The sequence below is a fragment of the Sardina pilchardus genome, chromosome 24 (genome assembly GCF_963854185.1).
Source record: "Sardina pilchardus chromosome 24, fSarPil1.1, whole genome shotgun sequence".
Taxonomy (NCBI): domain Eukaryota; kingdom Metazoa; phylum Chordata; class Actinopteri; order Clupeiformes; family Clupeidae; genus Sardina; species Sardina pilchardus.
In genome coordinates, this window is record NC_085017.1 from 10,553,994 (window position 1) to 10,570,445 (window position 16,452).

The 16,452-nt window shown below is 47.0% G+C and overlaps 2 protein-coding genes across 2 annotated transcripts in view; one reads left to right on the top strand and one right to left on the bottom strand.

Annotated features, from left to right (window-relative positions):
- Positions 1 to 9,364, bottom strand: part of efna3a (ephrin-A3a) — an 89,315-nt gene extending 79,951 nt beyond the window's left edge. The window contains exon 1 of the mRNA XM_062529817.1: positions 9,256 to 9,364. Coding sequence (XP_062385801.1) covers positions 9,256 to 9,320 — 65 coding nt within the window. The 5' untranslated portion in view covers positions 9,321 to 9,364. The remainder of the gene's footprint in view (positions 1 to 9,255) is intronic.
- The window catches only part of si:dkey-266f7.9 (uncharacterized protein LOC100006223 homolog), a 96,919-nt gene that overhangs the window by 51,769 nt on the left and 28,698 nt on the right, over positions 1 to 16,452 (top strand). The gene's annotated exons all lie outside the window — the stretch shown is intronic.

Consider the following 16,452-nt stretch of genomic DNA (forward strand, 5'->3'; position numbering starts at 1 on the left):
GCTGCTGCTGCTGCTGCCAGACGCCGCTAACACTGCTGCTAGCGCGGTGGCGGTAGCGGTGGCTAACGCGCCGCACGACTTAGGCACGGCGGAGGAGGCGGTGGCAGCAGTGCTGGTGTTGTGGTTGCAGTGCAGCGGTGCACATGAATGCGCCCGCGTGTCGCTGTGTGTCCACGTTAACATGGGTCACCACCCCTGGGTATCGCCCCCCCCCCCACCCTTCTCTCTTTCCCTCTCTTTCCCTCTCTCTCTCTCTCTCTCTCTCTCTCCTGGCAGCCTAGAGGAGAGAGAGAGAGAGAGAAAGAGAGAGAGAGAGAGAGAGTACGCTGACTGATTCCCTGCCTGACTGACAGACCTGCCAAAATCACTTTGCTATCGCTGCCATCCGGTCTCAGCTTAACACACCTCTTCCTCTGACTCTTCCAGAGATGCGGGGTGTGGACTGCGAGCCCGAGCCCGGGCCAGATCTGGCCCACGTCCGCTTCGCGCCCCCGAGCCGCTGGCGTCCAGGGGCTCCGTGCTTGTTCTCTTTCTCGGTGTCTTTGCGAGACAGCTTTGGTGTCGGTCGCAGATGGCCTGCAAATAAAGTGGCACAGTCTGTCTGATGTTGATTGCATAGCTGCCCCGAGCTGGACCACGCTAAGCTTTCAGGGCGGAAAGTTACACTCGTAATATTAATCTGCAGTGGCATTCGCTGAAGTGTTTGCATACCTCGACAAAAACATTGATTTTCCTCAGCGCCCTGGGAACAAACTTTTGTTCCTTGAGCCTGTTAGCACTTTTGGCACAAATGACACCCTGACAGTAATTAGCATTCTGGGTATATATAGGACTCTGTGACTTTGCATTTTGATAAATCCACCAAGCTTAGACACCATAGGAGTCCACCCACCTGCTTCAGCTGTATAATTGGGGGGAAATTGCCAGGCAGCATCTTTTTCAGTATCTGATTTTTCGTATTGATTATCAGAAAGTAAAGCCGGCTAGTTCACCATAAAAAAAATTGTTGTTGTCGACAAGACGACTATACTCAACAATAACTCAATGGCACACAAAGGGCCTTTTTCATGCCAACAGCTGCACAAAGAAACTATTACTATCAACAGCCAGACGTCTAGAGAGACAACCGTAATCTCCGACAGTATGAACTCTTTTGAAACACAATACTTTTTACCGCCCCAGCTGGTTTAGGGATTGCTTCACATATTCAGTGAGGATGTGAGAAAGGAAACAGTGCATTTCGCTCTGAACCTCTGGCTGCAACACATTCATGCCTTGTGTTGAAAGTCAATTTCACAGGTCCATTTGTCATTACCTTTGTCGCTGGTGGCAGACTGCACAATCTCGCCGCTCGCGCTGGTGTGCTACACGATATTTCAACTTTTGAAAAGTGACCAGGCTCCACAAGACCAAGCACAAAGCCCATAGTATGTGCTTACGCCTCAGGCATCTGTTTTTGAAGTTCTTTTCTGGTGAAATATAGCTTACAGATACCGTAAGTGATGCTAGCGGTTCTTGATAAATCCACCAGGCTTAGATGCCGTAGGAGTTCACCCACCTCCTTCAATGTTTGTCGGATAATTGGATGGCAGCGCTACCCGTCTTTCCAACACAATTTTTTCGTGAGTTACAGTATCACAACGTAAGGCCAGCCTAGTTAAAGTGTTGCAAAAAAAAAAAAAAAAATATAGCCGCAAGCGGCGATGGCGGGCCCGAGCACCTGCGGTGCGGAGACATGTGACATTTCGGAATCTAACAAAGCAACATGTACGTGTTGGTGGGCATGTGCATGAGCAACACACATGCCCACCAAATTTGGTCAATTTTCCTGAATGTATGTGTCAACCACAAAAGACAACACGCTAGGTGGCGCTATAGAGTTCCTAAGCCACACCCTAGGCCAGAGCTCTATCTCTGACTATCGATAGCAATAACGCACAAGCCCACCAAATTTGGTTCATTTTCGTGAATGTGTGTGTCAACCACAACAGACAATGCGCTAGGTGGTGTTATACAGTCCCGAAGACACCCTTGGCCAGAGTGCTGTCTCTGAATAGCTATAGCAATAACACATGCCAACCAAATTTGGTTCATTTTTGTGAATGTATGTGTCAACCACAACAGACAATGCACTAGGTGGCGCTATAGAGTCCCTTAGCCACACCCTAGGCCAGTGCTCTGTCTCTGACTAGATATAGCAATAACACACAAGCCCACCAAATTTGGTTCATTTTTGTGAATGTATGTGTCAACCACAACAGACAACCCGACAGAGCGTTCTTAAGCCTTCTTTAATCATTGTCTAATATTAAGGAAAGTTTAAGATCTATTAACCAAGGTGTTGTCACACACACACATGGCAAATAAGTTGCAGGATTGTGGTGCCTTCTCTCATCCTCAAGTTGGGTTATCATCTGTTGGCCTTCTTACCACCACCAGAGAGGCATGGGGGATGGGTGAGAGAGTGTGTGGGGGGTCGGTATGCAAATGAGGGGGGGGGGGCATGGGGCTAAGATAGAAAGAGAGAGAGGGAGGGAGGCAGAGGGGTCAAGGAGGAGGCCGTGTGTGTGCGTAACTCTCTGGAAAGCTTGCGCGTGTGTAATGTGGGTGCGGTTACATGTGGCTCTGTGTGTGTAACAGGACCAACATGAAGGCGCGGATGAGGAAAGATAGTAACACAGAGCCATCCTCATATGAAAACCTAAATAACTCACTTTCTGTTAATGTGGTTAAAGTCAAAATTGCAGCATAGGTTAATATGATTATTATTATTCATCAACTTGCTTCAAAATATTTTAGCTAAAACTGTGTCCACCACAATCATTAATGAGCTTTTAAAAAACACAAACAACACCAAATTCAAAACTTTGTATATGACTGTCACTACAAACACACTAACTAATACTCTATTAAATTTCATCCAAATTAGTCACTGTTTTCTGCCTATAACACCAACTTTTTGTTCCTTTTATAAGACACCTAGGTTCAAACCTTCGCCATTTCGATATAGTTTTGAAATTCAAAAATCTGTTCGCAATTTCTCTTGGGCAACCCCTCAAGATCATTTTACTGCTAAAATGACATGATTTCGACAAACCGTCTAGGAGAAGTGTTTCAAAATACATGATGTGCAAAAATCAGAAAATCTCACATAATTCAAATTCTTTTAATATTTACTATATAGTTCTAATGTAAAAGTTGTTTGGATTAATACAACACACATGCCCACCAAATTTGGTTCATTTTCGTGCATGTATGTGTCAAACATAACAGAAATCGCTCTAGGTGGCGCTATAGAGTCCCTGAGCCACACCCGTGGCCAGAGCTCTGTCTCTGAGTAGCGACGGTAATTCCACATGTAGCTACCAAATTACAAGAGTTTTGGAGCATGCCAAGTTGGTGAAAAAGGGCCGCACGGGCTAAGAGGAAAAGAGAATAATAAGAATAATAATAATAAGAATAATCTGAGCAAAAACAATAGGGCCTTGCACCTACGGTGCAGCCGCTGCTACAGCGGCCGCACCTCGGTGCTCGGGCCCTAATAATCTGAGCAAAAACAATAGGGCCTTGCACCTACGGTGCAGCCGCTGCTACAGCGGCCGCACCTCGGTGCTCGGGCCCTAATCAACAGTTTTGAGAAGCTGTAGATGCTGTGTGCGACCATGACTGCTCTCTGCTGTGATAAAGCATTTAGATGACATCCTAAAAATGGATTAACTTAGTTGTTTTTCGCTCCTGTCCAATGCTTTACAGCTCAGAGGGAACCTCCACCCACCCACTCGCTCATACAAACATACACACACACACACACACACACACGTACGTACACACACACACACACATACACACACACACACACACAAACACAGACTTCTAGCCGAGGGCTTTAACAAGCTACCGGGAAAGACTCCGGCAGTGCTGCAGAGTGCTTGAACATTGATCACCCTGCAGAGCGCCTGTGTCTCTCAGGGAAGCCATTTGTCAAGGTGATAATTTGTTTTGTAGCACAAAAGATTGTGCACCAGAAATAAGAGCTTTCCTCTTTTTTCATTATTTTTTCCCCTCCCCCCCTTTTGTTTCAACGTTCATTTTAAGGCCTGACAGTCCATTACAGTCCCCCCAGCACAGGTATAGCCATTGGAATTACTGTACCAATCTCTGCCGATGGGTTGTTATTTCTTTTTTCGCTATTTCCTCCTTTTGTTGTCCATCTCTTCTTTCCTTTCCTTCGGTTATTTCTTTCTTTGTTTTGTCTTTTCCTTCCTATCTTTGGTTCTTTTTCGCCTCAGTTCTTTTCCTCCACTGATGCTGCAGTGCTAATGGTCATTGTAACTCGTTATGCCACTAAAAGGGTCACAGTGGATGGCCACATGTTGTGCTGTAACTGGTCATCAAAGAACGATGGACCGGATGACCCTTCACCTCTGGCGAGTGGCGACCCTTCTTTTCTTCCCACTATGTGGACTATGTCGTCCGGGGCCGTGCACAGACAATTTGGAGAGGCAGGTGTCCAAGATAGCAAAAAAGGGGCATCCCTCTCACTGACCGTTATCGCAAAAAACATGTTCTACAGTATGTAGGCTTACGAGCTATAGCCTAACATGCCTTACAGTATACCTAATACGGTAGAAACCCACAGCCTAACATGTCTTATGCCTTAATACTTTAGTAAGGCTATGGATGACAATTTAGATCAAGCTGATGCTGCCCTGTTTTTTATTAACACCTGATCCGCAGCCATTGTTTGTCGTTCTGCTTAACAGAGTATTATATTTGGACCTAGGCAGACATCAAGGAGACTGGTGGTTCTACTGGTGGTTTTGAATGTCCCAACAGTGACAAACAATCACACGGCTTAGGGTGCAATGTCACTTCCTAGCGTGATGTCACCAATAAAGGCAGGTCAGCAGGACATGGACACAGCTCTGCAGGGTGCTTCATCTGTGTGTGTGTGTGTGTGTGTGTGTGTGTGTGTGTGTTTGATCTGTCTGTGTGTGTTTACTGCAGCAGCACTGAAACTATGAAGAAGGTGCAGGGGGCCGAATCATCACAACTCAAATGCTGTTCTCAGGCATGATCACGTGTGTGTGTGTGTGTGTGTGTGTGTGTGTGTGTGTGTGTGTGTGTGTGTGTGTGTGTGTGTGTGTGTGTGTGTGTGTGTGTGTGTGTGTGCACGTTTTAATTGGAAGTTGACGCCAGGAGCCAAATCATCGAAAATGCTTTTCAGAACTAAAATCTATAATTAGACATAGAAAATAGAGAAATATCCTGCGAAAGGCACTTATGGAGCCAGAGGGCAAAGGGGCAGGTGCTTGGGCACCTCCTGGGGTCTCTCTGTCCACACGCCTGATGCCAAATGCCCGCTCTCATGCGAGGCACTTTTGGAACATTCCGGTGTGTGGGTACATGCTCCCATTTGGTGCTGACACTTTGACCAATTAGGATGGCCGGCGCTGACACTTTGACCAATTAGGAGGGCCGGTGGTGACATGCACCTGGTGCGGGGTTGCTCAGGCTGCCGCCTGCCACAGCAGGAAGTGATGTAAGGGGGACGCGTCGCCAGCCAGCCTGGCTTCCCTGAAGATGCTGCACACATCTAATTCATTTATCAGGCTGAGAGCCTAAGATAGTCGGGATACGAACGGCCTGTGTGTGCGTGTGTGCATTTGTGATATGTACGTATGTGTAGGTGTGTAAGATTGTGTGTGTGTGTGTGTGTGTGTGTGTGTGTGTTTACTAATATTTAAAAATCTTTGTGTATGTTTCAATGTGTGTGCATGTGTGTGTGTTTAGGCAGACATCTGTGTCTGCAGTATTCATCCTTCTGTGTGTGTGTGTGTGTGTGTGTGTGTGTGTGTGTGTGTGTGCGTGTGCGTGTGCGTGTGCGTGTGCGTGTGCGTGTGTGTGTGTGTGTGTCTGTGTGTGTGTGTGTGTGTGTGTGTGTGTCTTTATGTGCGTATGGGTGTGAGAGACTGCATTGTATACACTCTGTTGACTCAGCCTGGCATTACTTGCTTGGTGCAATTGGCTTGGTGCACTTCACTTCAGCAAGTCTATGTGTCCAAGGCTGTCTACAGGAGTCTGGGCGCTATCAGATACTGTCTGTGGGCCCAGCACGCCTACCTCGGCCTGCTCTCCATGCATATGATATCTAGGCTAAGCAGATTTCCATTTCTGCTATTTTATACCATTTTCTATTATCTTTTTAAAAAAAAATACAAATAATATCTCCACAGACTGCAATGCAAAGCATCGGGGAAAATAATAACACCTTGTAAACCAACAGTCTGGAATAAATTTCCCTTTTCCGTTGGGGGGAGTTAAATTAAGCTGCCCCCCCCCTTCCCCATATCCCCAACCACCCCCACAACCCACACACACACACACACACACACACACACACACACGAACACTCACACACACAACCCTCCCCACCACCCCATAGTGCCGTCATCTGCTGGGTGCTTTCATCCTCCTACTCCTGCAGACCCACGCACTCGCACACGGTAGCCCAGAGCGGGAGCTCCGTCTGTGGGGCCTCGACGCTGAACAGTAGCCTCCCCGGCTCTCTCTCTCTCTCTCTCTCTCTCTCTCCATCTCTCTTTCTCTCTTTCTCTCTCTCTCTCCCTGTCTCTCTCTCTCTCTCCTCTCATCTCCACAGCTCACAGCTCACAGCTGGAGGTTCCCCTGCAGCCATCTGGGTGGTGGTGGTGTGTGTGTGTGTGTGTGTGTGTGTGTGTGTGTGTGTGTGTGTGTGTGTGTGTGTGTGTGTGTGTGTGTGTGTGCTGCAGCCCCCTCACCATCTCCTCTCCATCCTACTCCATCTCCTCTCCACTCCACTCTAGTGCAGGCCGAGAGCTCCAGCTCCAGCTCCAGCCGACCGCAGGGGTGGTCCAGGGCCCAGGAGCCGGACGCTGGCCAGTTGGGAGCGTCTGCCCCACCCCCCCCCCCCCCCTCCGTCATGCCCCAGCGGAGCACAGCGTCCAGGCTGGACACGGGGTCCTGCACTTACCGTCTCGGTCCAGTTAGACTGGCAGCGGTATGTGTGTGGCGGTGATGGCGGTGGGGACTGGAGCCAGATTGAGGGAGTGGGGAAGTGTGTGTGTGTGTGTGTGTGTGTGTTTATGTGTGTGTGTTCGTGTGTGTGTGGCCAAGTCAGGTGGGCGGAGGTGGCACAGGTCCGAGATCCCAAATCTGCATTCCACGAGGGGGGAGGCGGGTACCTCCCCAGGCTTTTGTCTGTCACCTGCTAAGTGGGTCAGTTCTTGCATTACTTTGCACTGGAGCGGGCGCCAGCATGGAAAGACAGACTACAGCCAGTACACAGAATACACAAGCAAGCGAGCGAGCGAGCGAGCAAGCCAGCCCACAGCCATCCATATACAAACATAACATATACCTCTGCCAGCCCCGACAGCTGCAATGCCCATGCTCACACGTTCACACCTCAGTCGTTCATCACGGTGCTACCTCTCTCTCTCTCTCTCTCTCGGTCCCTTACACATACACACATGCGTTCACATGTTTGTTTTCATTACATCGTTAATATTTGTAAAGCCACACGGGGTGGCTGGATATGTAGATGTGACTGTTAAGACTTATTTGCGTGGGTGGGTGTTTTAGTGTTGTGCATATGCTGCTACAGTAGGTGCCACCAGTGCCGTGTGTGTGTGTGTGTGTGTGTGTGTGTGTGTGTGTGTGTGTGTGTGTGTGTGTGTGTGTGTGTGTGTGTGTGTGTGTGTGTGTTTGTCTCTATATTTTTTTTTTTGATGGAAGAGTTTCTTCCTGCGGAACTCACGCAGCTCGCTCACGCGGCGCCAGTCATCCCGCATAAAACACACAAACGCACGCACGCGGACGGAATTAGTAACGGTGATAGATAACGCTAACAACGCGAGGTGACACTGCTCGGAACCTGCCCGGTGTGGCGCGCGCGCGCGCCGCGGCACGGCACTTCTGAAAGACGCTCGCGCCATGCTAATGAGGCTCTCGCCGTTAATGAGCGTCTCCGCGGCTCAGATTCACACCGACACGCTTAATTGCCGCCGCTGCCCAAACTGCTCACGATCTAGTGCGCGTCTCTTTGCTGCATGCCACCTTATTCGCTCTCTCTCTCTTTACGCAGGACTTGTCCTTTCCATCCATACAAGGCAATAAAGAGGAGAGAGGGTGGACAAAAACTCCAACTCAATCGCTCATGTGAAGTTAAGATGACAGGAGTCGTGCTTATTGCCAAAAGGATTTGATGCAGAGGCTCCTTAGTTATTATTCCTACAGAGGTGTGTGTGTGTGTGTGTGTGTGTGTGTGTGTGTGTGTGTGTGTGTGTGTGTGTGTGTGTGTGTGTGTGTGTGTGTGTGTGTGTGTGTGTGAGAGAGAGAGAGAGAGAGAGAGAGAGAGAGAGATCGGGCGGCGAGAGAGGTCCGAGAGGAGGAGGACAAAGACCGAAAGAGAGAGCCAAGGGGAAGGGAGGAAGAGAACGGAAGCCCGAGTAGGAAATGTAAATACAAACGGACAGACGAGAGGACAGAGTATCCGAGAGACGAACATGAGAGATTCGTAGAAAGAAGAGACTATAAAAAAATGAAGTGCGAATCAGATTTGATCTCAGGATATAGGGGATGATATCTGAAACATATGGTCCGGTCTGCGCACCGTGTGAATATTTCTGATCTGAGACAAAAATGACAAACAGGGTGGACAACTAAATACCTGTTATGTACCTGGGAGTCCAGAGAACATGATGGAGAGATACAGTAGCGGAGGAGTGTGATGAGAGAGAGAGAGAGAGAGAGAGAGAGATGACTCATGACGAAGTGAGATAGATGTGTAGAGTGGGTTCTGACTATTAAACATTCATCCTTCACCTCAGGGAACTACTAACCACCGGGAAAGCGCGTTACATCACTTGCCCAAATCGATATTTTTTCCTCTCTCCGATTATTACAAACCAGAAATAAAAGTTAGTTGCGTCAATCACAATCAATGCCATCGCGAACGGAGTTTCATTGTTAAAGAGGCCAAGTCAAAGCTTGCCCACCTATGCATTAGCCATGTGCTGATCATGTGGTTCAATAAATTAACAATGTACCTACAGCATGGTATATTGCATTATGCATTTATAAGCTAATTCGCGTTCCAGCACAACTACTTCACTGTGTAGCTGCCCACAAACCATCGCATCCCGCAATCCAGGAGGAGATGCTGAAATAGCGAAGCCATAGACTACTGCAGAATCGGACACATCAGCCACTTACTGTATGTTCGAGCTGTTCCAGTATACGGCGTGGCGGTCGTTCCCGTGAGCCGGCGGGAAGTTCATCCAACTGAGCGTTAGCAGACAGACGGAAAACGTTGCGAGAGCCATAATCCCCGGTTCCTCGCGCCTTTCCCCCGCTCGCTCTCTCAACCTTCTGCGCTTGCTGTCCCACCGTCCAGGAAAAGGGACTGACTTTTACAACATCTCGAGAGCTCGTTAAACCCCGTAAAAACAGTTACCAGCGACTCCACGGGCTCAGTGGAAGTGAGTGGGATGGCTACGGCGTCTTGCACACCAATTCCATTGCTCCCAGTCTTAGCCTGGCATAGTCCAGACGCGAACTGTTATGTTTACTGATGGGGTTCGACAGGTTCGGACGTTTAAATATTCGTTTACTCCTTGGATGAACAGCAAGACTCCAACGATTACATTAAGAATCGGTTTAACAGAGCCTTCCGTTCTGGCGTTGCGCGTACCCTATTCTAACAAAGGGTGACTTGACAGACTTTTTGTCCAAGCTGAAAGACTCAGTTTACTAAAATGAGATTAGTTGAAAATGTCTTGAGTGTGATGCCGGACAGTCCTTCGCATGCTGGCGTTTCTGTTTCCACCGGTGACCACCTCTCGCGGCGCATCCTTGCGCTTTGCTCTCGCGTGCGGTGATAGACAGCTTGTGCGCGCGCTGTCAGCAGTCCCGCCTCCGACACTTTATTCTCGCTGTGTGTGTGTATATGTGTGTGTGAGGGTATATCGATGTACCAAGAAGAAAGCCGTTAATATAACTTAATTGTGTCCCAGACTCATTTTACATAGGTTATAATATTTCATATATTAATCTGGTGACAACGGAGAAGTAGAATTGAAGTAGAAAAGGTACAATACACACTTTGGGTTCTAAATCTAATCAGTGTGTCTGGAATTTTTAAAATGTAATTTTGTTTTTTTGGATTGGTAAGGCCTTGCTTTACAACTCTCAAAAATTCATTAGTGTAAGTTATCCTTGTATTATTTTATGCTCCTGATAAATGGCTTCAATTGTTAAACATTATAGTCGAGTGATTTCCATGTCAAAGGGTTAGAAGTGGCTTTAATTGGGCTGAATATTGCGCCCTTACTAGTCAGGATATTAATATTCATAAAATAAATGAGCATGGAATGTTGCTCAGCTATCAAGCCTCAAAACTGATTGATCAGGAAAATGAAAGAGAAGTGCTGTCAGCTTCTCATCTACCCATCCTCTCTCTCTTTCTCGCTCTGTCTCTCTCCCTTTATCTCTCTCTCTCTCTCTGTCTCTCATATTCATTCTCAATATCTATCGCTTTTCTTTCCGATGCCACCTGTCCTGTCCCCTCCAGGCACGTTGCCGTGGTGATAGGGCAAAGGGGGTAAACGAACGAGAGGAAGCGAGCGCCGCGGTAACAACCCCCCACCCATCCCCTCCACCCCCCCTCTCCGTAGCGGGTCTAGTGTCTTCCTCCTGTGCCCTGTCAGCCGCCTCTGGTGCCAATCATTTCTCCGCCTCTACACTCCCTCCTTCCCTCCGCCGGGATGAAAGCGTCCGTTCCTCCCTCCCACATGTCTCCTCTCATCCCTCTCTCCTTCTCATTCACTTTTACTCATACCTTCCTGCACACACACACACATGTACACACTCATGCGCACACGCGAACACACACACACACACACACGCAGACACATGTACCCACATGCAGGCATGCACATACACACACATGCACATACATGTATGCACAAATGCACACATACATACAGACACGCACACACATACATACACACACATGTGAGCACGCACACACGCACACACACACACACACACACACACACACATTCATGCACACACACACTCACACACATGTAGGCACCCATACACATACACACACACACACACACATGCATGTACACATACACACACACATACACACACACACACACACATACACACACACACACACACACACACACACACACACACACATGCACGCACGCACACACACACACACACACACACACACATGTGGGCCCATACACACACACACACGTGCACTCTCGCTCATGGCTGATGAATGTTTTACAGCAGCATTCAGTGGTTTATTTATGTCTCTGTTGCCTGCATCTGTTTGTGTTTCAGGAGCACGTTGCCATTGTTACTAACGATCCGTTATTGATGTGAGCATTGTCTGATGTCTTTGGTGTATATGCATCAGTATACAGTATATGCATGTCTGATGAGGGTAATGTTGATGTATGCATTGGTGTATACTGTACATGTTTGCTGAGGGTGATGTTGGTGTATATGCGTCTGATGAGGGTGATGTTGGTGAATGTGCATTATGCGTCTACTGAGGGTGATGTATGTATGCATTGCACGTTTGCTGAGGTGATGGTGTATGTACTGTACATTGGTGTATATGCATCTACTGAGGGTGATGTTGGTGTGTATGCATCTGCTGAGGGTGGTGTTGGTGTGTATGCATCTGCTGAGGGTGATGTTGGTGTGTATGCATCTGTTGAGGGTGGTGTTGGTGTGTATGCATCTGCTGAGGGTGATGTTGGTGTGTATGCATCTGTTGAGGGTGGTGTTGGTGTGTATGCATCTGTTGAGGGTGATGTTGGTGTGTATGCATCTGTTGAGGGTGATGTTGGTGTGTATGCATCTGCTGAGGGTGATGTTGGTGTGTGCATTGGTGTGTATGCGTCTACTGAGGGCGATATTATATTTAAGAACCTGTGTGAATATGTGGCTGCTTATGGTGTTCTGTTGTTTAAGAAGAGGTGGGTATTGTGCGCATATATATTGTGAATGATGGATGTATAGAAGAGATGGAGAGAGAGAAAGGAAGAAAGAAAGAAAGAAGGAAGGAATGTGTGTGTGCGTGTGTGTGCGTGTGTGTGTGTGCGTGTGTGCGCCGTGCGTGTGTGTGTGTGTGTGTGTGTGTGTGTGTGTGTGTGTGTGTGGCTGACAAAGACAGAGTGTCCACTGTCCAGGTGTGTTTGTACATATGTGACCCTGTAAAGCGGAACCAGTCGTTTCGGTAAAATTTAGTAAATTAAGTTATTGTGCTCACGTGAACGGCCATAAACTAAGCTTTCCAACGATATGTATATCGAGGGTATTACACAAACGATCGCTAAGATAACCGCATCCAAAGCTGACATGGTTCTCCTGTCACGATATGCCAGAAGAGGAGAAATCACCTGTTTAAGCGGCGCGTGCACAACGGGAATGACAGCAAATGTGTTGAATCTTCGCCAGGTTTAACAGTCAAAACGTAGGTTTTTCAGTGAAATGCGTTCACGATACGAAACTGTAGACTGTATACAGCCGAATTATGCGAAAACTTGAAATTCAACATTTTAACCCGGAAGTTTGTTATTGTTGATTTTCTCAAAATAACGATGTGCGCAAAACGACTGATTTCGCTGTGAATGGTCACATATGTGTTCTGTGTCAGTGTAGATATATTATGTACAGTATGCGTGCAGGTGTTTTTCTGTATGTGTGTGTGTGCATACGTGTGTGTGTGTGTGGGATGGGGGTTATATCTATGTCTAGTGTGCATGTATGCGATCAGGTCCTTTTTCTGTGTGTGTGTGTGTGTGTGTGTGTGTGTGTGTGTGTGTGTGTGTGTGTGTGTGTGTTTATGTGCATGCCAAGGGAGAGTGATAAGTAGAAGTATGTGCCTCGTGTTATATATACATGCTGGTGTGTTTTTGTGTGTGTGAGAGAGCGAGTGTCTGTGTCTGTGTCTGGGGCTTTCTATACAGTATATCTGTATGCAGACTGTGTTGCATAGCTGACACACAGTAGTAGCACCGCGCTTCACGAGAGTGCCACCACTAATGGAGTGTGTGTGTGTGTGTGTATGGCAGAGAGAGAGAGAGAGAGATGCAGGTGTGTGTTTAGGTGTTTATATGTATGTGAGCAGGTCTTTTCTATGTGAGAGAGTGTGTGTGTGTGTGTGTGTGTGTGTGTGTGTGTGTGTGTGTGTGTGATGCAATGGGATGTGTGTGTGTGTGTGTGTGTGTGTGTGTGTGTGTGTGTGTGTGATGCAGTGGGATGGCTAGCGGATGTGTGCCTGCCTGCCGCTGCTGCTGCTGTTGCTGATGCTGCTGATGTTGGTCAGAGGTGTTGCTAGGCACCGGTAGACCTCAGTGACAACAGGCCTGCCTCCATTTGTTTAGTGTGGGGGCCCGGTGATTAATTCATGACTGGTACCCGAATGGGCATGCTGATTATCCAAATAATCCATTATCATCAATCTAGCCACCTCTACATGTCACTACATCCTATTTGCCATTTAATTGCTTTCCCATTGGCTCTCATTCACAGGAAATATGAGATTATCAAATTGCTCTCTACGCTCTGTTTCACACTCTTTCTCTTTGTTCCTCTCTGTGTCACTCTCTTTTTTCTCGTCTAACTCCTCCCCTCTCTGTTGTTTCAGTATATTTATACATCTCTCTCTCTCAATATCTCTCTCTCTCTCTCTCTCCCTCTTTCACTCATGAGCTGTCATTATCCTATGTAGTTATGTAACAAGGAATGAAGCATATATACATTTAATACCCAATTAAATTAAGTTCAGTTCAAGAAAGCTTTATTGCCATGAATATTTCATTAACATTATTGCCAAAGCTTAATTGCATGTACACATAGAAGGACACAAATGTTTAACAGAACTGAGTGGTTAAGTAATAAATAATGAATAAAAGAAATAAAGTAAAACAACAATTATAACAATAACTAGAAAAGCACTCAGAGAGCGCAAACCTCCGCCAAGTGAAAACATAACCGCCTCCTGGATCCAGACAGTTATACGAAAGAAAATGATCTCTTCCTTGGGTCATTTCAGACCTTCCCTGAAAATGTAATCGAAATCCATCCATAACTTTTTGAGTTATCTTGCAAACAAATAAATAAACAAACAAACAGACAGACAAACAAACAAACAAACCCCGATGAAAACACAACCTCCTTGGCGGAGGTAATAACAAACATTGTTGGTGGTTGTGGCCTCACTGGTTGTCGCTCAGGTTATGGCAGGCTGCTACAAATTTTGCAGCCAGAATGGTCACATCCTCATTCTCTCCGAGGACAAAAGGCAATCTTGCCTCATTTGTCCAGGTTTGAAACTCAGGGAGGATTGAATTTCAGTTATTGAATGACAATGTTCATATGTCCTCGTATTGCGGGCATTCTGTTAAGAAGTGCAGCTCTGTCTCCACAGCCCCAAGGCTGCAGTGCAGGCACAGCCTCTCCTCTCTGGGTAGCCAGATCTGCATGTGTCTGCTTTTTTCAATGGGGAGACTGCTCACTGAAAAAAGGGACAAAAGAGACTGCTCACTGAGTCTATACATTGTCATGGTTTACCTGAGTTTTGAGTTTTTTATACTTAGCTATCACGTATTGACGTTTTAGGGCCAAGTAACATTGTAATTTAGATTTTTGTTGGGTCTAATCCTTCTTACTCAGTGATGTCGGATGGTGTTAGATCACTGAGCCACTGGTGTTGATCACTGAAAAGTTGGCTTAGAACACTCTTAAAACAAATGTGTTGTCCCTATCTGGACACAGATGCATGTAAAAAACAATGCGTTGTGTTGTTTTCAACACAAGTTGTCTTATTTTCAACACATATCGTAAAAAAAAAAGGAATAAACACAATCTGTGTTGTCCCTATCTGGACCCAGAGATGTGATAAAAACAACACAAGTTGGGCTCCCTCCTATATTTTGTTCCCGACTTTTCAAAGCTACAGACAGAGCTATCTCTCTCTCTCCCTCTCCCTCTCCCTCTCCCTCTCTCTCTCTCTCTCTCTCTTCCTCATTTCTCTGTATCTGTTGTGTACCTATTGGGCAAGTAATAAAGTAAACAAGCTTTTTGAAGCATCACCAAATGACTCTCTCTGGCTTAGCGCCTCCAAGTAATTTTTAAATACAACAGCATGCACTAGTCCATATTGAGCAAATGGCATCATCTCTTTTCAGCCTCTCCATCTATCAATCTCTCTACTCTCTCTCTCTCTCTCTCTCTCTCTCTCTCTCTCTCTCTCTCTCTCTCTCTTTCTCTCTCTCTCTCTCTTTCCATCCCCCTTGTTTTTCCTCCCCAATAGTGTCTATAAGCAGACTTGTAAAGTCCAGCTTCCGAAAGTCCTACCATGTATTAATACTACCTGTGCAGGTGATTTCACTAATTAAGTGATCTTCTTAACTGAGGAGATGTGCCACTCAGAATCAGCTAATTTAGTGAATGGTTGGGACAAATATGTACAAGTTTGGCTTTACTTTCTGAAGCCAAACGTACGCCTATGTCTTAATGGGGCTTTTCCATTGTATGGTATCAGCTCAACACTCATGACTCGACTCAACAATACTTGATTTTGGTACCGGGTGTTGCTGCAACAAATGTACCTCCAGAAGCTAGCCGGTTGCCATAGCAACGGCGAAGAAAACTACTGTAACATCACCTCTATGGTATTGCCTCGGCTAACTCATACCAAAAATAGTATCAGGTACCAGGTACCAGTTTTTGCTAATGGAAAACCCCAAAAAAGCGAGCAGAGTCGAGTCGAGCTGAGCTGATACCATGGGTGGCTCTCAAACACTCTCCTTGATCCCCGATCCTCGAGGGGCGTTCCCATTGATCTATCTATCCCTGGATAGACTATCCCATTGTTGCCCCCCCCATTATTCTCTATCTAGATCAGCGAGGATGAGGATCGAGGAAGGAAGGGAGGGTGTATAAAACACCAAATGAGAGGCACCCCATGCGGTGGGAAAGCCCCATAAGCCAAGAGAGAGATGAAGGAAGACGAGGAGAGCAGACCCATGGACGCCCGGTTGAAAGACGCAGGGCAGAAATGCAAAAAGAGGGAAAAAAAGACGGAAAGAAAGGGAAGGATATGACAGTGTGAACGACAAACGAGCGTGTGCGGAGGCGGGCCTGAACTCCAGGTGGGACTCTGTTCTCTTCTGTGTGTACCCTTGAGCGGCTACTTAACCTGATTCGCTCCAGCGGCTGCCTGGTTGTGCTAATGGGGAACGTGATTGCTGCGCAGGAGAGGGGGGGGGGGGGCCTGGATAGAGCCGTCCGACATGCAATCAAGAGCGACGCTGAGCAATGTCACGACAACGCCGAGGTGATTGAGAAAAGGTGACGCCGGCGAAAAAGAGAGAG